Here is a 16,887-nt window from a genome sequence, read left to right on the forward strand (position 1 = left end):
GTCATTTTGGTGGGCTCTGACAGAACACCATCAAATGGTGCGACGATGCTTTTGGGTATCGGGACAGGAATAGCAGTCCTGACGCTTGCTTAACTCCCTCTTTAACTTCCGAGCATCTGGTCATCAGATTCCGAACATTACCCTCAAAGTTTCCTTTCTAGTTCGCGAGGCAATTAGAACCTCTGACGACGGGGTTATTTTGTATTAGAGTTTAATTATTATTTTTAGACTTATGACTAGTCTTTAAATATATAAAATAGGAGCCACTTTGGGATTATTTAACATTTTTAGAATTAATTAACTCTTTCCATTGCCTTTTCTCTCTTTCTCCCTTAATTATATATAATTATAAATAAATATATAAGTATAAGTATAGATAAAAATTTAATTATAACTAAATTGTGGCTCTGACTCTATCTTAATTGTTATGTAGTCTTTACTTAATTATATAAAATAATAAATAAATAAGTTTAGTATCTCATTTGTTATGAAATATCATATAATAAATTGTTAAAATTGCTTAAAAGGTGTATATTATAAATATTAGTGTATATGTATAAATCTGATGATTAAAATTAATGAATCTATCTATTAATCTAGTAAAACATAAATAAAATAAATATATATAAGCATTACCTATATTTTTATGTAATAGTTTATAACATAATTAATCATTAATTATACTAATGTAATTAATAACAATCATATTGATGAAAAAAATATATATATCTATACTAAAATAATAATGGCTAAATAATCTATTTGCATTAACTAAGAAAAGAAATACCTAAATAAAAAAAAGAAAAGAAAAGAAAGGAAAAAAAAGATGCCCACTGCCATAGTGCTAGCCTCAACCAGCACTGTTGCAACTAGGAAGAAGAAGAAGAAAGGAAGGAAGAAAAAGAAAAGGAAGAAGAGAAGAGAAAGAGGAAGGAATGAGGGGAGTCTAACTAGCGAGGAGGGAACTAACCATTTCCTGGCTAGCTAGTGGCCGGCCTCTCACCTGTGGCTTAGGTCCAGCATACCCAAGACAACTAGAGAGGAAGAAAAAGGGAGAGAAAGAGGGAGAGAAAGAGAGGAGAGAGAAGAGAAGAGAGAAAATAGAAGAGAGAAAAAGAAAAGAAAGAAGACAGAAGAAATAGAAGGAGGCTCACCTCGACGAGGGTGATGGTGATGATAGCGACAGATTGGGGCTGGCAAAAGGGAGAGAAAGAGAGAGAGTATGAGAGAGGAGTGAGAGAAGAGACTGAAAGAGAGAGAGAGAGAGGGGGGGAGGAAGTAAAGAGAGGCGGTGGGAGAGCCGACCATAGTGCCCTAATTTTTTATTTTACAACTGGGTTATTACAATAAGCTAGTGTTACAACAAAATCTTGAATGATCTAGACTTAAAAAAATTATGATATTTTAAAGAAAGGAAGCCTCAGAAGTCAGGCTTTGATTTCATATAATTTCGAGGTCGGAGTGAAAAGATAAAATTAAAATAGTGGAGAAAGTCAGAATTGAATAGATTGATAATTATCTGATGCTGCGACGGTCGTCGGAAAGTGGTGGACTACCAAGGGTGGTGATGCACAACCATAAGATATGGTGGCTCATGGAAGTAATAGTGGCTATGGGTTGAAAGTAAAATTAGGGTTCCAAGTTAAATCTATTCGTAGGAAAATAAATAGCTATGATTAATTAATTTTTGCTCCTATATTATTTTACTCTTACTAAAAAGATAGTCAAAAACTAAAAGATAATTCATAACTTTTCATTGGATGCTTAGATGATTAACAAAGGAGCCCAAACCCTCTATATATTGAGGTCGGGTATAATGAGTCTTATTAGGACTAGCCCTAAAGGCTAACACAACTTGAACTATATTTTGTTTATATGCTTATATGATTTAATTAGATTTCCCTTAAAAACTTACATAAATTAATTGGACTTGTTATAGAGACTTATATGACCTAATTAGACTTGTCTTATAAGTTTTATATGACTTAACTAGATTTACCTTTTGAGGTTTACATAACTTAATTGGACTTGCATTTTGAGGCTACATAACTTAATTGGACTTACCATTTGATTCTTATATATCTTAATTAAACTTGCCTTAAGAGCTCACAGAAGAGATAAGCATGAATTAATTAAAAGATAAATAAACTTCATCCGTTGAGCCTAATATTTTCATGATGTGATCTGATCTGACTTAGTTCCTATTAGCCAAGAGAGAAGATGTAAATGCCCCTAACCTAACTCATGCTCTAATTTCCAATAAGTGGCTCAATTGATCCGCTTTGGTGCGTAAAATTTATGTAGCTACCAAATCCATTGTGGTGCGCACCTAATCCTTTTACTTGCTTCATTAGGGTCTAGTTTGAGTTGGTTGGACTTAAGCTAATCAAGCTAGACCGACTAAGTTGAGTGGGAACCACTACAAATTATGTGGTGCATCCCTAATCAAGTCATCTTAGATTGTTGATTTAATTTACAAGATGGTATGCTTCCTCCATATTCGACTGACTCCAAGCCATGGCTGACCTAGCACCACCTAGGGCTGATCACCACTACCTACCTCCTTGTCTGGTTGGCACCTCTCAACCTTGAGACACGGCCCACCTGCTTTATCTATCCCTTTCTCGGTTATCCGGCACCTACACCTATTTTGCTCACTACTTCCACCATATGCCCTACCTAGGCCGAGCACTACCACATCCTAGTCGACCTCCATTCCACTATCCATTATGGTAGATTCATCCGTTATCCTGAATCTACTAACCCCCAAAAATCATTTGCTGATCCGACTATTTAATCTCAAGGGCGTTAGTAACCTTGAAGGTTTGAAGTAGACCTAACTATCACCTTGGAGATCGAGTCTCATATTTGAGATTATTGTTGGGTACGTGTGGATTATGGGAATTGGTAGATGCCTTTGAATCGCTAATCAGAAGAGGGTCTATCAAAATTTGTGACTTAATTTGTTAAGGCAGTAGATAGGGTTAGTAGTCCAAGAACCTAGATTGTTCAACATAGCCTATAGAAAGCAAGGGGAGGTATCTGAAGAGGAGATCCTTGTAGTTGCTAGGGCAGCCAATGTGCATCACTTCATATCATCCCCTTAGGGATACAACACCCATCTTAGGGAGAGAGATGTGTAGTTTTCCGGGGCAAAAGCAGCGCATTGCGATCGCTAGGGCAATTCTAGGGAACCCAAAAGGTCCTCCTTTTAGAAGAAGATACAAGTGCTCTTGATGTAGAGTTAGAGCATATAGTGCAAGAAGTGCTTGAGAAGGTACAGTTGAAAGGACTAGTGTAACACCCCAATTTAAAAAAAAAAAAAAATACCTGACCGACGCACGTGCCGAGCACGTGCGTCGGCCTGCCACCCTGCCACCCTCCCTCTTTTCTTTTCTTCTTCTCTTTCCTTCCTTGCCGTGCACGCCACCCTCCCCCCATCTCCCTTATCTCTTCCGTCCCTCACCGCAGCCTCCTTTCTTCTCTCTCTCTCCCTCGTGGTTGCCGACAGCCGCTGAAGCCACCGACTCGCCGACCCCCCTCCGGTAAACCTCCTTCCTTTCTTCCCTTTCTCCTTCCCCTCCTCCGCCTCGTGCTGTGCCGGAACCTTGCCGCCGCCGCCCCTGCGCTGCGCCGCCGTCCCTGTGCTGCGCCGCCGGCCTCGTGCCGCGCCGCCGCAGCCCCGCGTCCCCGCAGCCTCGTGGGCGCTTCCCTCCGCCTCACCCTCCTTCCATCGGTGGTGGAAGGAGATGTGGTGGAGGGGTCGGGGGGGTTAAACCCCACCCATTTTCCCCCCTTAGTGGGCTACAGACCACTGCAGCCCACTAATCCTTTGGGGTGGGCTGCAGACCGTAGCCCACCAGCCCAGTTTGGGTGGGCTGCGGGCCGCAGCCCACCAAGACTCGGGTGGGCCGCAGACCGCAGCCCACCAGCCCAGTTTGGGTGGGCTGCAGGCTGCAGCCCATTAGCCCATTATGGAGTGGGCTGCAGTCTGCAGCCCACTATTCCAACCTTGGTGGGCTGTGGCTGGGCCCCCAGCCCACCAAGGCCTTATTGCTTGTGGGTTGGGTTTGGGCCTACCCCCTTTTGCCTCTAGCCTAGCCCATTTGGCGCCATTTGGACCCTATAACCCTGTTTACCATTTTCACCTAATTTGATTAGCCTGATCCTTAATTTTGGGATAATACAAGATTCCTAGGATACCCTTGACTCGTACCAAACATAAATGTGCTAATAAGATAATTAATTTTATTAGTTCGCTAATGACTTTACTTGCGTGAATTAATAGGATTGACACCGCGTGAGGAAGATTTTGGGATCCCGGACTAACTGACGAGTTTTACCATACCGTGGAGACCCCTCAAGCGAGTAGAGTTATACAAATCTAGAATAACATGATACAGTAGGAAATGTCAGTATTAATGCATGTAGTTGGTACTCCCTGTTATATCTTTTGCATATGTAGTTATTTATAACCTGTTCATCATAGTATCATGAGAATGTTAATGTGTATGATAATACTTTACATGTGTCCTATATGGTATACCGTTGCATAGATGTATGATTGCTGTGAATATGGACTGTAATGATCATGATGACTATAACATGCTTTATACACGCATAAACACTGCACCACTTCCACCTATCATTAGTAGTCGAATTCTGACTAGGCAGTACCCCTACTCACTCAGCCCAGGGTTAAGGGTAGAGTGTATCATATATGTCTATACTATTAGCGGCCTACACCTGAGGTCGGGAAGCCTGTGTGGCATTCAGGTAGTTATACTGCATAGTTAGGACTAGATTATGATGATAGAAGAACATGATTGTGAGGCGGGGATATAACTCTAGCGGTACCCGACGACGCAGGGTTAGAGCGTCTGTTGATGAGCCGAGGGCTCCCGATTCTCCCGCCGAGGACGGTGATGATTTAGAGAGAGTGAGATATGGGCTTACGACCGGGGTCCTGAGTCTGATGGCCACAGACAACCGGTCACATGTAGTGTCGCCATACACGTGTATGTGACATTACCGCTAGATGTGTATATATCCCCCCTCGATGTATGTGATGATGGATGATTGTTTCGTAAGAGTATTTACCCTGTGTGGTGAATAGCTCGGTGAGCGATGATAAGTATGATTATTGTTTTGGTAGACATGAGATGACTAAACTGCTATTTTATTGCTATGCATAACATGTAAACCTATGATTGAGATGTGTACGAATAAGAGATTGTCTCAAACTTTATATCTGTGTGAACTTATCATAATATGTTTAGGAACTAGCATGTTCCAAGATAGTGATTGGTAATCGTTATCAACTCCATTGACTTAGTAAATTATGGTAAGTCATTTTAATAAGCATGTCGTTATCATTAGCAAATATAGGCATACATTGGATATACACTTGTGATGTCATTATTTTAGATTGTATGGATCCTACTCGCTGGGCTGTAAGCTCACCCCTCGTGGCGTATTATTTCAGAGCTAGGGGACGCAGGTGCGGGTAGCGAGGAGTAGCCGCTTTCTTTCTTTTTAGTACGTATGTTAGTTGTATTAAGCCCCTGCGAGGGTATGATGATGACGTTGTATCTTTTTGGACTTTAACTTAGTATTTTGGATGTATATTTGGAAGGCTTGTTGTGGCCTGCGGAACTTGTATCCGGACTCCTTTAGTTGAGTTATTTATGGTGAAATTGTGCTGTTGTGTGCCTTGTGAAATCCTTGTACTGACAGGTCATGTGATGTACCGCGTGGGAGGATTTACCCACGCGGTTTACACGTGTATTTGGAGGTTTGGGTGTTTCAACTTGGTATCAGAGCCTAGGTTCACCATAAATCCGGCAAGTCTTCCTAGATATCATTCAAATACATAGGAAATGAATAATAATAATAAATAACTGGGAGTAATGAATAATATAGTCACTCACGACTTGTGATATACTTGTGAATTAAGATCTAAACTGCATTGATTATCAACAACTGAACCAGCTGACTGTGAAGAACAAGTACCCATTGCCTCGCATTGACGACTTGTTTGATCAATTGCGTGGAGCGCGCGTCTTCTCAAAGATTGATCTGAGATCTGGGTATCATCAGTTGAGGATTAGGGAAGCGGATGTCCCAAAAAAAAAACCGCTTTCCGTACCCGGTACGGGCTGTTTGAGTTTTTGGTTATGCCTTTCGGCTTGACCAATGCACCAGCTATCTTTATGGACTTGATGAACCGAATCTTCCGCCCTTTCTTGGATCGGTTCGTGGTGGTATTCATTGATGACATCTTGATTTACTCTGCCTCAGAACAGGAGCATGATGAGCACCTTCGTTTGGTACTGCAGATGCTAAGGAGAGAAAAGTTATTTGCTAAGTTCTCCAAGTGTGATTTTTGGCTGGAGGAGGTGGTGTTCCTTGGGCATGTGGTCTCAGGAGAGGGCATCCGGGTTGATCAATCCAAGATCACTGCTGTTCTCAATTGGAGGCAACCGAGTACCGTCTCGGAGGTCCGTAGTTTCTTGGGTTTGGCCGGGTATTATCGGCGCTTTGTGGGAGGATTTTCGAAAATTGCCAGTCCCCTCACTAAGCTAACCCGAAAGGATCAGTGTTTTGAATGGACAGCTGATTGTGAGGAGAGCTTCCAAGAGCTGAAGAAGAGACTTACATCTGCACCCGTCCTTGTAGTTCCTCGCAGTGGAGGAGGCTACCAGGTCTACTGTGACGCTTCATACTCAGGCTTGGGTTGTGTGCTCATGCAGGAGGGCGGAGTTGTCGCTTATGCATCCAGGCAGCTCAAGAACCATGAGCGGAACTACCCTACCCACGACTTGGAGCTAGCAGCGGTAGTGTTCGCCCTGAAGATTTGGAGGCGTTATCTTTATGGGGAGAAGTGCGAGATCTTCACTGGCCACAAGAGTTTGAAGTACCTATTCACCCAGAGGGAGCTGAACATGAGACAGCGCAGGTGGCTTGAGCTGGTGAATGATTATAACTGCACTATTAACCACCACCCTGGGAAGGCAAATGTAGTGGCGGATGCCTTGAGCAGAAAGTCGATGGGGAACTTGGCTAGTTTGATTACTCAGCAGCAGGACATCCTTCGAGAACTGCAGAAGATGGACGTGCACATCGTAGCCAAAGATGTGGGTACTGGACTGCTGGCCCAGTTAACTGTGAGGCCGACTCTAGCGGAGAGGATCAGAGTTGCACAGGCAGAAGACCCCTATTTACTGCAAGTCCTCCAGCAGGTTCGAGACTCAGGTAAAAAGGGTTTTTGCCTTGATGGAGTAGGAACCCTGAAGTTTGGAGATAGATTCTGTGTACCTGAAGTGGGCGGACTCCGTCGGGAGATTTTAGAGGAAGCCTACCAGACATCTTACAGGTTGCCCAGAGTCGACAGAAGAGTTATGCTGACCGTCGACGTCGAGACCTAGAGTTCCTAGTCGGGGACAAAGTTTTCCTCAAGGTCTCGCCGTGGAAAGGGGTATTTCGATTTGGGAAGAAGGGCAAGCTGAGCCCTCGTTATATAGGCCCTTATGAGATCTTGGCTCGGATAGGACCGGTTGCTTACCGGGTGGATTTGCCATCAAAGCTATCACAGATTCATAATGTATTTCATGTGTCAGTGTTGAGGAAGTACCTACATGACCCGTCACATGTTTTGAGGGAAGAACCTATCCAGCTAAATCGGGACTTGTCCTATGAGGAGCAACCAGTACGGATCATTGATTGATGCGTGAAGACGCTCCGAAGAAGAGTCGTACCCCCTGGTCAAGGTCCTTTGGCGGCATCATGGAGTAGAGGAAGCTACATGGGAGCCTGAGGAAGAGATTCAGTCTACCTACCCTCATTTATTTATCGACTCAGGTGCGTAATTTCGAGGGCGAAATTCCTTGTTGTTGGGGATAGTTGTAACACCCCAATTTAAAAAAAAAAAAAAAAATTCCTGACCGACGCACGTGCCGAACACGTGCGTCGGCCTGCCACCCTGCCACCCTCCCTCTTTTCTTTTCTTCTTCTCTTCCCTTCCTTGCCGTGCACGCCACCCTCCCCCCATCTCCCTTATCTCTTCCGTCCCTCACCGCAACCTCCTTTCTTCTCTCTCTCTCCCTCGTGGTTACCGACAGCCGCCGAAGCCACCGACTCGCCGACCCCCCTCCGGTAAACCTCCTTCCTTTCTTCCCTTTCTCCTTCCCCTCCTCGGCCTCGTGCTGTGCCGGACCCTTGCCGCCGCCGCCCCTGCGCTGCGCCGCCGTCCCTGCGCTGCGCCGCCGGCCTCGTGCCGCGCCGCCGCAGCCCCGCGTCCCCGCAGCCTCGTGGGCGCTTCCCTCCGCCTCACCCTCCTTCCATCGGTGGTGGAAGGAGATGTGGTGGAGGGGTCGGGGGGGTTAAACCCCACCCATTTTCCCCCCTTTGGGGTGGGCTGCAGACCGCAGCCCACCAGCCCAGTTTGGGTGGGCTGCGGGCCGCAGCCCACCAAGACTCGGGTGGGCTGCAGACCGCAACCCACTAGCCCAATTTGGGTGGGCTGTAGGCTGCAGCCCATTAGCCCATTGTGGAGTGGGCTGCAGTCTGCAGCCCACTATTCCAACCTTGGTGGGCTGTGGCTGGGCCCCCAGCCCACCAAGGCCTTATTGCTTGTGGGTTGGGTTTGGGCCTACCCCCTTTTGCCTCTAGCCTAGCCCATTTGGGGCAATTTGGACCCTATAACCCTGTTTACCATTTTCACCTAATTTGATTAGCCTGATCCTTAATTTTGGGATAATACAAGATTCCTAGGATACCCTTGACTCGTACCAAACATAAATGTGCTAATAAGATAATTAATTTTATTAGTTCGCTAATGACTTTACTTGCGTGAATTAATAGGATTGACACCGCGTGAGGAAGATTTTGGGATCCCGGACTAACTGACGAGTTTTACCATACCGTGGAGACCTCCCAGGCGAGTAGAGTTATACAAATCTAGAATAACATGATACAGTAGGAAATGTCAGTATTAATGCATGCAGTTGGTATTCCCTGTTATATCTTTTGCATATGTAGTTATTTATAACCTGTTCATCATAGTATCATGAGAATGTTAATGTGTATGATAATACTTTACATGTGTCCTATATGGTATACCATTGCATAGATGTATGATTGCTGTGAATATGGACTGTAATGATCATGATGACTATAACATGCTTTATACACGCATAAACACTGCACCACTTCCACCTATCATTAGTAGTCGAATTCTGACTAGGTAGTACCCCTACTCACTCAGCCCAGGGTTAAGGGTAGAGTGTATCATATATGTCTATACTATTAGCGGCCTACACCTGAGGTCGGGAAGCCTGTGTGGCATTCAGGTAGTTATACTGCATAGTTAGGACTAGATTATGATGATAGAAGAACATGATTGTGAGGCGGGGATATAACTCTAGCGGTACCCGACGACGCAGGGTTAGGGCGTCTGTTGATGAGCCGAGGGCTCCCGATTCTCCCACCGAGGGCGGTGATGATTTAGAGAGAGTGAGATATGGGCTTACGACCGGGGTCCTGAGTCTGATGGCCACAGACAACCGGTCACATGTAGTGTCGCCATACACGTATAGGTGACATTACCGCTAGATGTGTATATATCCCCCCTCGATGTATGTGATGATGGATGATTGTTTCGTAAGAGTATTTACCCTGTGTGGTGAATAGCTCGGTGAGCGATGATAAGTATGATTATTGTTTTGGTAGACATGAGATGACTAAACTGCTATTTTATTGCTATGCATAACATGTAAACCTATGATTGAGATGTGTACGAATAAGAGATTGTCTCAAACTTTATATCTGTGTGAACTTATCATAATATGTTTAGGAACTAGCATGTTCCAAGATAGTGATTGGTAATCGTTATCAACTGCATTTACTTAGTAAATTATGGTAAGTCATTTTAATAAGCATGTCGTTATCATTAGCAAATATAGGCATACATTGGATATACACTTGTGATGTCATTATTTTAGATTGTATGGATCCTACTCGCTGGGCTGTAAGCTCACCCCTCGTGGCGTATTATTTCAGAGCTAGGGAACGCAGGTGCGGGTAGCGAGGAGTAGCCGCTTTCTTTCTTTTTAGTACGTATGTTAGTTGTATTAAGCCCCTGCGAGGGTATGATGATGACGTTGTATCTTTTTGGACTTTAACTTAGTATTTTGGATGTATATTTGGAAGGCTTGTTGTGGCCTGTGGAACTTGTATCCGGACTCCTTTAGTTGAGTTATTTATGGTGAAATTGTGCTGTTGTGTGCCTTGTGAAATCCTTGTACTGACAGGTCATGTGATGTACCGCGTGGGAGGATTTACCCACGCGGTTTACACGTGTATTTGGAGGTTTGGGTGTTTCAACTAGTGTCATCATAATGCATCATCTCCTAACTATATCATTCACTTTGTTCTTGGTGATGATCCTTTCAAGTTATGATTTGAATATGTTTGGGGAGAAAAAATTTTGATTTTTGGAAGGAATACTTCTTTTGTATCCAATCCATATCCAATATGTATATATATTTATTAAGATTTAATCCATATTCGATTTGTATTTCTATTCTTTTAAGACCTGATTTATATTAGTTAGTAGTTTTTAAAATTTCTTATTTGTCTAACATCCGGATTCAAATTTGTGTCCTAACCAAAATTGATTTTTATACTTAAAGAGAACTTATATCAGTATAAATTATTCTAGTGGTTAGTTATACTAATATAATGTAGAATAATTACACTTAATATGTTGTGAAATTGAAATAATAGAATGAATAGATGAAGGCAAGAGAAAGAGGAGGACAATAGAAGTATTACTATATTAATACATGTCTTAGACCATCTAACCGTGTAATTTAAGTGTTTTTTTTTTACTTATTACATCAGTATAACAAGTGAACAGGGGTTTAATTCGTTTGATTTCTATCGACTCTCGACCATGCTTAATTCTAATAGAATGATTCGAAGTATCTTGCAGCCTAGGAAGATAGATCGAGATGTTAACATACTTAACAAATCGACTCAAATTCACAAGTAGCACGAATGTCCGGAATCTCACTTTCTCCCCTCCACACTCAGTTTATCCCCAAAATCCATCCATGTGTCCCTGCTTCTCTCGTCTTCTACCCTTTCCATTCAAAGATCACCAAGAGAATAATAACGCTAAATAGTACAAGAAGCACAACCACCACCAGTAGTACAACCACCCCAATGAGCAATTGGTGGCGCCGCTCACTTGGCCAGCGCTTTAATCCTGGCGGCATCGTCTCCACCGCTCTCGTGGCCTTGAGGGATCCCCGCCTTGCCCTCCCCCACCTCTACGTCCCCGACATCTGCTGGGTCGACTGGGACGAGCTCCGGCGCCTCGGCTTCCGCGGCGTCATCTTCGACAAGGACAACACCCTCACTGCCCCCTACTCCCTTTCCCTCTGGCCTTCACTCGCCGACTCTCTTCTCCGATGCCGCGCCGCCTTTCCCGGAACCATGGCCATCTTGAGCAACTCTGCTGGTCAGAAACCCCTCTACTTTCTCTCGCTTCCTTGTTCGATAACCATGTAATGACTGGATTTTGGTGTCGTGTATCAGGACTATACCAGTATGATCCAGATGGTTCTGAAGCGAGAGCCCTCGAGGACTCGATCGAGGGGATTCATGTTATAAGGCATGGCAAGTACATCCCCTCCCTCTTTCTTGTTGTCGTACGTCAGGATCAGCTGATTTTTCTTAGTCTTTTGGAGAAAAAGAAGAACCGAATTAAAGTGATCTTGAAACTACCAATCCGAGTTTCCTTGGGCTTGTTATCCATAGCAAAATGCTAATAAATTCATCGACATGAACCTAGGATTAATGATACTTCTACAAAAACAATATCGAAATATGATCTAGTTTCAAATTACCAACTGTAGCAGAATAAATACACAAAGGAGATGACATTTGAAAGTACTTGGCTAGTGATGATGCTTATTGATTTCTTTCTTTTGCTCGTTTAACAAACACTCATTAGCTGCGGAGAATCAATAAATTCTGTTGTTTTTTTTTTTAATCTTTGAAAAGGATACAATCTATCTTTCTGATAAAATTGGAAGTAACTGATTACCTTACCACCATAAGAAATGCTGCCATCTTGGTTTAGAGTTTTGGTCAAAATCGATTGGTTTCAAACAAAATAATTTGCTTTCACCCTTGACCACTCCAAAACCTAACTCAAAACTGGAAACTAGCCAATTTCAGTGTCTTTGGTCTTTTGTGTGCGCCTAAAATCACATATTTATATATACCCCTCTAAAAAAGTTGATATATATATATACATATTCCACTCAAAAATATTAGTTTTTATATTGGTATTCCTTGAAACCTTTGAATTTTGACCAGGGATATTATTAAGTTAACCAGCATTTAAATTTTGACCCATTTAATTGTAGAGGAAAAAACATATAATTGTTCCTTTTAACATATGTTACTCTCAAGGGTCCTCGGCACCTTTATTATTTCATTTATTAAATTCTTTGGATTCCTACAATATGATTATTAGAAAGTAGCTGTCATCAAGTTTCTTGTGTTTGGTGGTTTCAATTGAAATTCTCAGAGACCGCTTAAAGCAATAATTGTGAGTCCAATTTTAGGTTATTGTATTTCATTTCAAGCATTTTGCATTCCGAGTTCAATTATTAGCTTTTAGATCTCTATCTCTCTCCTTACTTTAGTTATTGGTCGCTAAAGTTCGACTCATTTATGCTTTATAAGAGAGCGTGCAATTCAGAAATGTGAAATAAGAATCAATCAATTCTTTTTTTGGATATTTGCTATTAAACTATGACGATGGAGTTGATAATTAGTTTTTGGTGAGATATTGCCATCCTGCACCTTCTGTTGGTGAATTGAACTGACAAAAATAACCTTTACAATATAAAGGTAAAGTCTTACTGATCTTGTACCATCCTCTTTAGTTGGAGCAATATGCATTGTAGCTTAGGAAGAATTTAGTTGCACAAAAGTGGAGTTCTAGGTACTAGCTTCTTTTTGTACTTTTAAATATATGAATTTAAAGAAAATGGAGACCACAAAGAGATTGGAAGCCAATGGTAAATGAGTGGAAGATAAACACTCTCCATGGGTTGTGGGGAAGAGTTGATTCAGGAGAGTGGTGGCAGTTTGGGGTGGATTAACCTAAATTTCTATATCCCTTGATCCCAAAATTTAGATTAACTATTTACTATAATAGATTCTGGAAGTCCAGTATTGACAAACAAATTCTCTCTTAAGGAAGAAGAATCCTTTTAATGTTATAATGCTTTTTGATTACAGAGACCAAGAAGCCAGCTGGAACAGCTGAAGAAATAGAAAGGTACTTTGGTTGTCCAGCCTCACTTCTTGTGATGGTGAGAATTAGCAATTGCCACAGCTATTATCTGTCATTGCTACTTTGTTATAGTGAATAATTATTGTTTTACCAGGTCGGAGATCGTCATTTCACTGACATTGTCTATGGGAACAGAAATGGTTTACTTACTATCTTAACAGAACCACTCAGTCTTTCACAGGAGCCTTTCGTAGTCAAGCAGGTTTGCTTTCTCCCAGGGTAGTTAGTCCTATTATTTTCTTGTTTCCAGAACAACTATACAAATGGACACCCATTTTTTTTCTTTTCTATGTCAATAACTGACTGCAGATCTTGTGTAATGCTGCTTTCTTCTTTTATATTATAAGCTATGCATTGTGAGTGGTAGTTAGTTACCTTCCAGAAAATTTGCATGAATGTGCACTTAACACAATGATCAGTGGAACCACTTAGTCATGGAAAAATTCCAACATTACCTCATGACTAGATACATTGTGATAGCAAATGCTTTGTGTTGTCCAAATGTATTTGAAATATGTCTGTTCTTCTATATTTAGTATTTCATGTGAAGCATTCTGAGCATCATTTATTTTTCAGGTCAGAAAGTTTGAGAAATATCTCGCCCATTATTGGTACCAAAAGGGAGTGAAACCAGTTGGGCATGCTCTTCTATTGCAGAGAGAAAACTGTGTGAAATTTCCATCCCTGTAAACTGGTTGCAACATCAATATATTAGGTCACTAATTATTCATGTATTTAATTTCTGCCAAGTGGACTTTCCTTTTTATTCATAATATAGGTAATTGCATGCATTGACAAAAAGGAAAAAGTTTACTACTTCACCGAGTTTCACCTGGTAGTCAGATCTTTTCATTGAAATCTCTTAGGGATATGTGGTCTTGGACTTAGTCTGAACAAACTCTGTTTGAGCGGGCTGTGGATGTAGGAGATTCTTTTTTCGATTTTGTATTATGAACTCAAGTTAGATTCTTCGGGCAGTGGATCTAACATTTCGGTGGATCCAAAGTTGGTGTGGGTGTCAATTGAGCCCTCTGGATTGCAAGCTAAAAATGAAGGCTAAAATCCGTCGTCATTCTTTATCAGCAATGCATAAAGCCATTATCCATTGTTGAAATTGATAAATGTTTTCTCTCTTCATTGGTGACATCACTTCTTGTTTTTTTGTTTATCGTTGCAATTGCTTTGTCAGGTTGCATAGACAAGCTTAGCAAACCAAGCTCTAGCCAGCTTGATAATAAACCAAGCTGAGCTTGAGCTAAGGATTCCACAGCTTAACTGAAGGCTGAGCATGGTGAGCCTTGCCGAGCTCTGCCCACTAGAGATCAGCTTATTTCAACTTCAACTTGTGTATGATGAAGATTATGAAATTCGGCATCTTTATATAGCTTTCAATGAGTTGTGAAATTGGAAACATATATATGTCGATTAAGGAGGGCAAGATTATCATATATAGACTGACAGCAATAATTATGTTCATTGATATGGAAATTAATTAGGATCTTATATGCCATGACATTTTTGCATATTTGTTGACTAAAATTATATTAATCCTTGAAATAGAAACTTTATAAATTAGAGGTACTGCATTTGTCAGTAAGATTACTGGATTTTATACGGAGAGAATACTAGAGAGGAAATGTAAGTAGAATGATTGAAGGAAAAACAACTTCCTTCCCTCTAGTTTTTGGATATGTCGTGGAGTACAAGGGAGAGGGATAGGAAGCAGAACACAAGTAGATCAATGAGGAGTGTGAGATGGGTGCCACCACCGGAAGGATGGATCAAGATCAATACAAACAGAGCGTTTGATGCTAAAGAGTATCTCTGGTGCGATCATCAGAGATGCAGAGGGCTAGTTAATCAAGGTAGTAGCTGAATCCACAGCAAAAGAATCCCCCATTGCTAGTGAAGCCTTTGTGGTCTTGCATGGATTGCAAATAGGCTATTGGCCAGGGTGAAAGCAATCGTTGAGTTTGATGCTGAAGAGCTAGTGAGGATTTTGAATGGAGAGCTAGTGAGGATTTTGAATGGTGATCTAGCTGGCCTGTTGTGTTCTTACATACTCAGAGAGAGATGAACAGAGCGGCAGGTTGGGTAAGCAGGCTTGGGAGAAGAGTTGCTAATAGGGTTTATTGAGGTATTGAATCCCCACTGTCGGAGGAACTTGAGGCCATTCTCTGACAGGATAGAGAGTATCCATTGGCCTCCTTGTAACCTTTAGCTGACTTCAGTTCATCAATCAAAAATAAAAATAAAAATTGTTGGATATAATGGGAAAGGCGAAACATATCTCCTTTTGACTAGAGTAGAGAAAAGAGAACAAGTTAAGAAGAACCCTACTATTCCGTGAATATATACAGGTGTTCTACAGAATTTAGTGAAATATTTCTTTGCCAAAACTTATAAAATGATATTGTAAAGTAAGTCTTCCGGGGAATGTCGAGTTTTTGACTAAGGTAGCCCTCTTTTGTATTTTATTTATCCAAAAGACTACATATCAAATTTAATACTAAAATAGGTATCTCTAAAGGTTGTCTTACAGAAAATGCTAATAGATTCAGCGTTTTACTTTTAGATGGAAATACCGAAAAGTTTATTTCATAAAATATTTAATTATAGCATTTTATTTTTAGAAAACATCGAAGAGTTGAGCGTTTTAGCAAAATAAATAAATAAATAAAAATTAGAGGAGCTATGGGCATTTTTGCAATTTTGAGCGTAGTTGGCTACGGGGAATGATTATATTATTTCAAATTATAGATCTTTTAACTTATGTTCGCAACGATATATTCTATGATTAAAATAGATAACCGAGCACAAATTATAATGTCGTGAACTTTTTATTTATCTTTTAATCTATATCTTTTCTGTTTGAGGTTTGATTAAGCTTCGATCAAAATTATTACATTCATTTTTCTTGCATCTCCATAATAACATATCATATATCCAAAATGTACTCGGTTAGAAAGTTACGAACTGGGAAGGTGACTATTTGGCCTTGTTTGCCTTGAGTATAGGGACTCCCTGAAATAGCTCAAGAATTCCTAAACTAGTTGAGTATCCAAATATTTTATTTATCTTTCGATATTAATCAAGTTTACTCTCAAAAAATTAAGACTAAGAAATAAGACTAACTAATCTAGTTCATACTTATACTCAATATAATCCATTTTAGATATAAATCATACTATCAACCAAATAAATCTGTTAATATATGAATATCCAAGTCCATAATAATATATACTAGATTACTATATAATTTAGCAGGATCCACACAAGTCACAACAGACCATCAAGATACAGCTAGTACAGTACTATCCAGCTTGTACAACATTCCCTCTTTTACAAAACATAGTCTAATATAGTGGAATACAAAATTATACAACATTAGTACAGCTTAATTTCTACATAAGCTATATTCTATACTATCTCACATTTAGCTTATCTCGTCTTCATTCTAAAATATTTATTTAGAATGTCTCAAGTCGCAATCATATACCACATATTTTTGG

General features: G+C 40.9%; 1 protein-coding gene across 3 annotated transcripts; it reads left to right on the top strand.

Annotated features, from left to right (window-relative positions):
- Positions 1-10,979: 10,979 nt before the first annotated feature.
- Positions 10,980-14,838, top strand: LOC140758603 (phosphatidylglycerophosphate phosphatase 1, chloroplastic/mitochondrial). Of its 3 annotated transcripts, XM_073094824.1 has the most exons (6): positions 10,981-11,524; positions 11,602-11,682; positions 13,321-13,394; positions 13,470-13,577; positions 13,952-14,090; positions 14,565-14,838. In XM_073094824.1, exons 1-5 carry the CDS (start codon positions 11,059-11,061, stop codon positions 14,063-14,065), a joined length of 843 nt encoding a protein of 280 aa, XP_072950925.1. In that variant the 5' UTR covers positions 10,981-11,058; the 3' UTR covers positions 14,066-14,090; positions 14,565-14,838. The 3 variants fall into 3 exon arrangements, with proteins under 3 accessions (XP_072950926.1, XP_072950925.1, XP_072950924.1); XM_073094825.1 differs by lacking the exon at positions 14,565-14,838 and having other exon boundaries at positions 10,980-11,524; positions 13,321-13,360; positions 13,952-14,190; XM_073094823.1 differs by lacking the exon at positions 14,565-14,838 and having other exon boundaries at positions 10,982-11,524; positions 13,952-14,190.
- Positions 14,839-16,887: the final 2,049 nt, after the last annotated feature.

Source organism: Typha angustifolia, chromosome 4 (genome assembly GCF_048772165.1).
Source record: "Typha angustifolia cultivar Huaian chromosome 4, ASM4877216v1, whole genome shotgun sequence".
NCBI lineage: Eukaryota > Viridiplantae > Streptophyta > Magnoliopsida > Poales > Typhaceae > Typha > Typha angustifolia.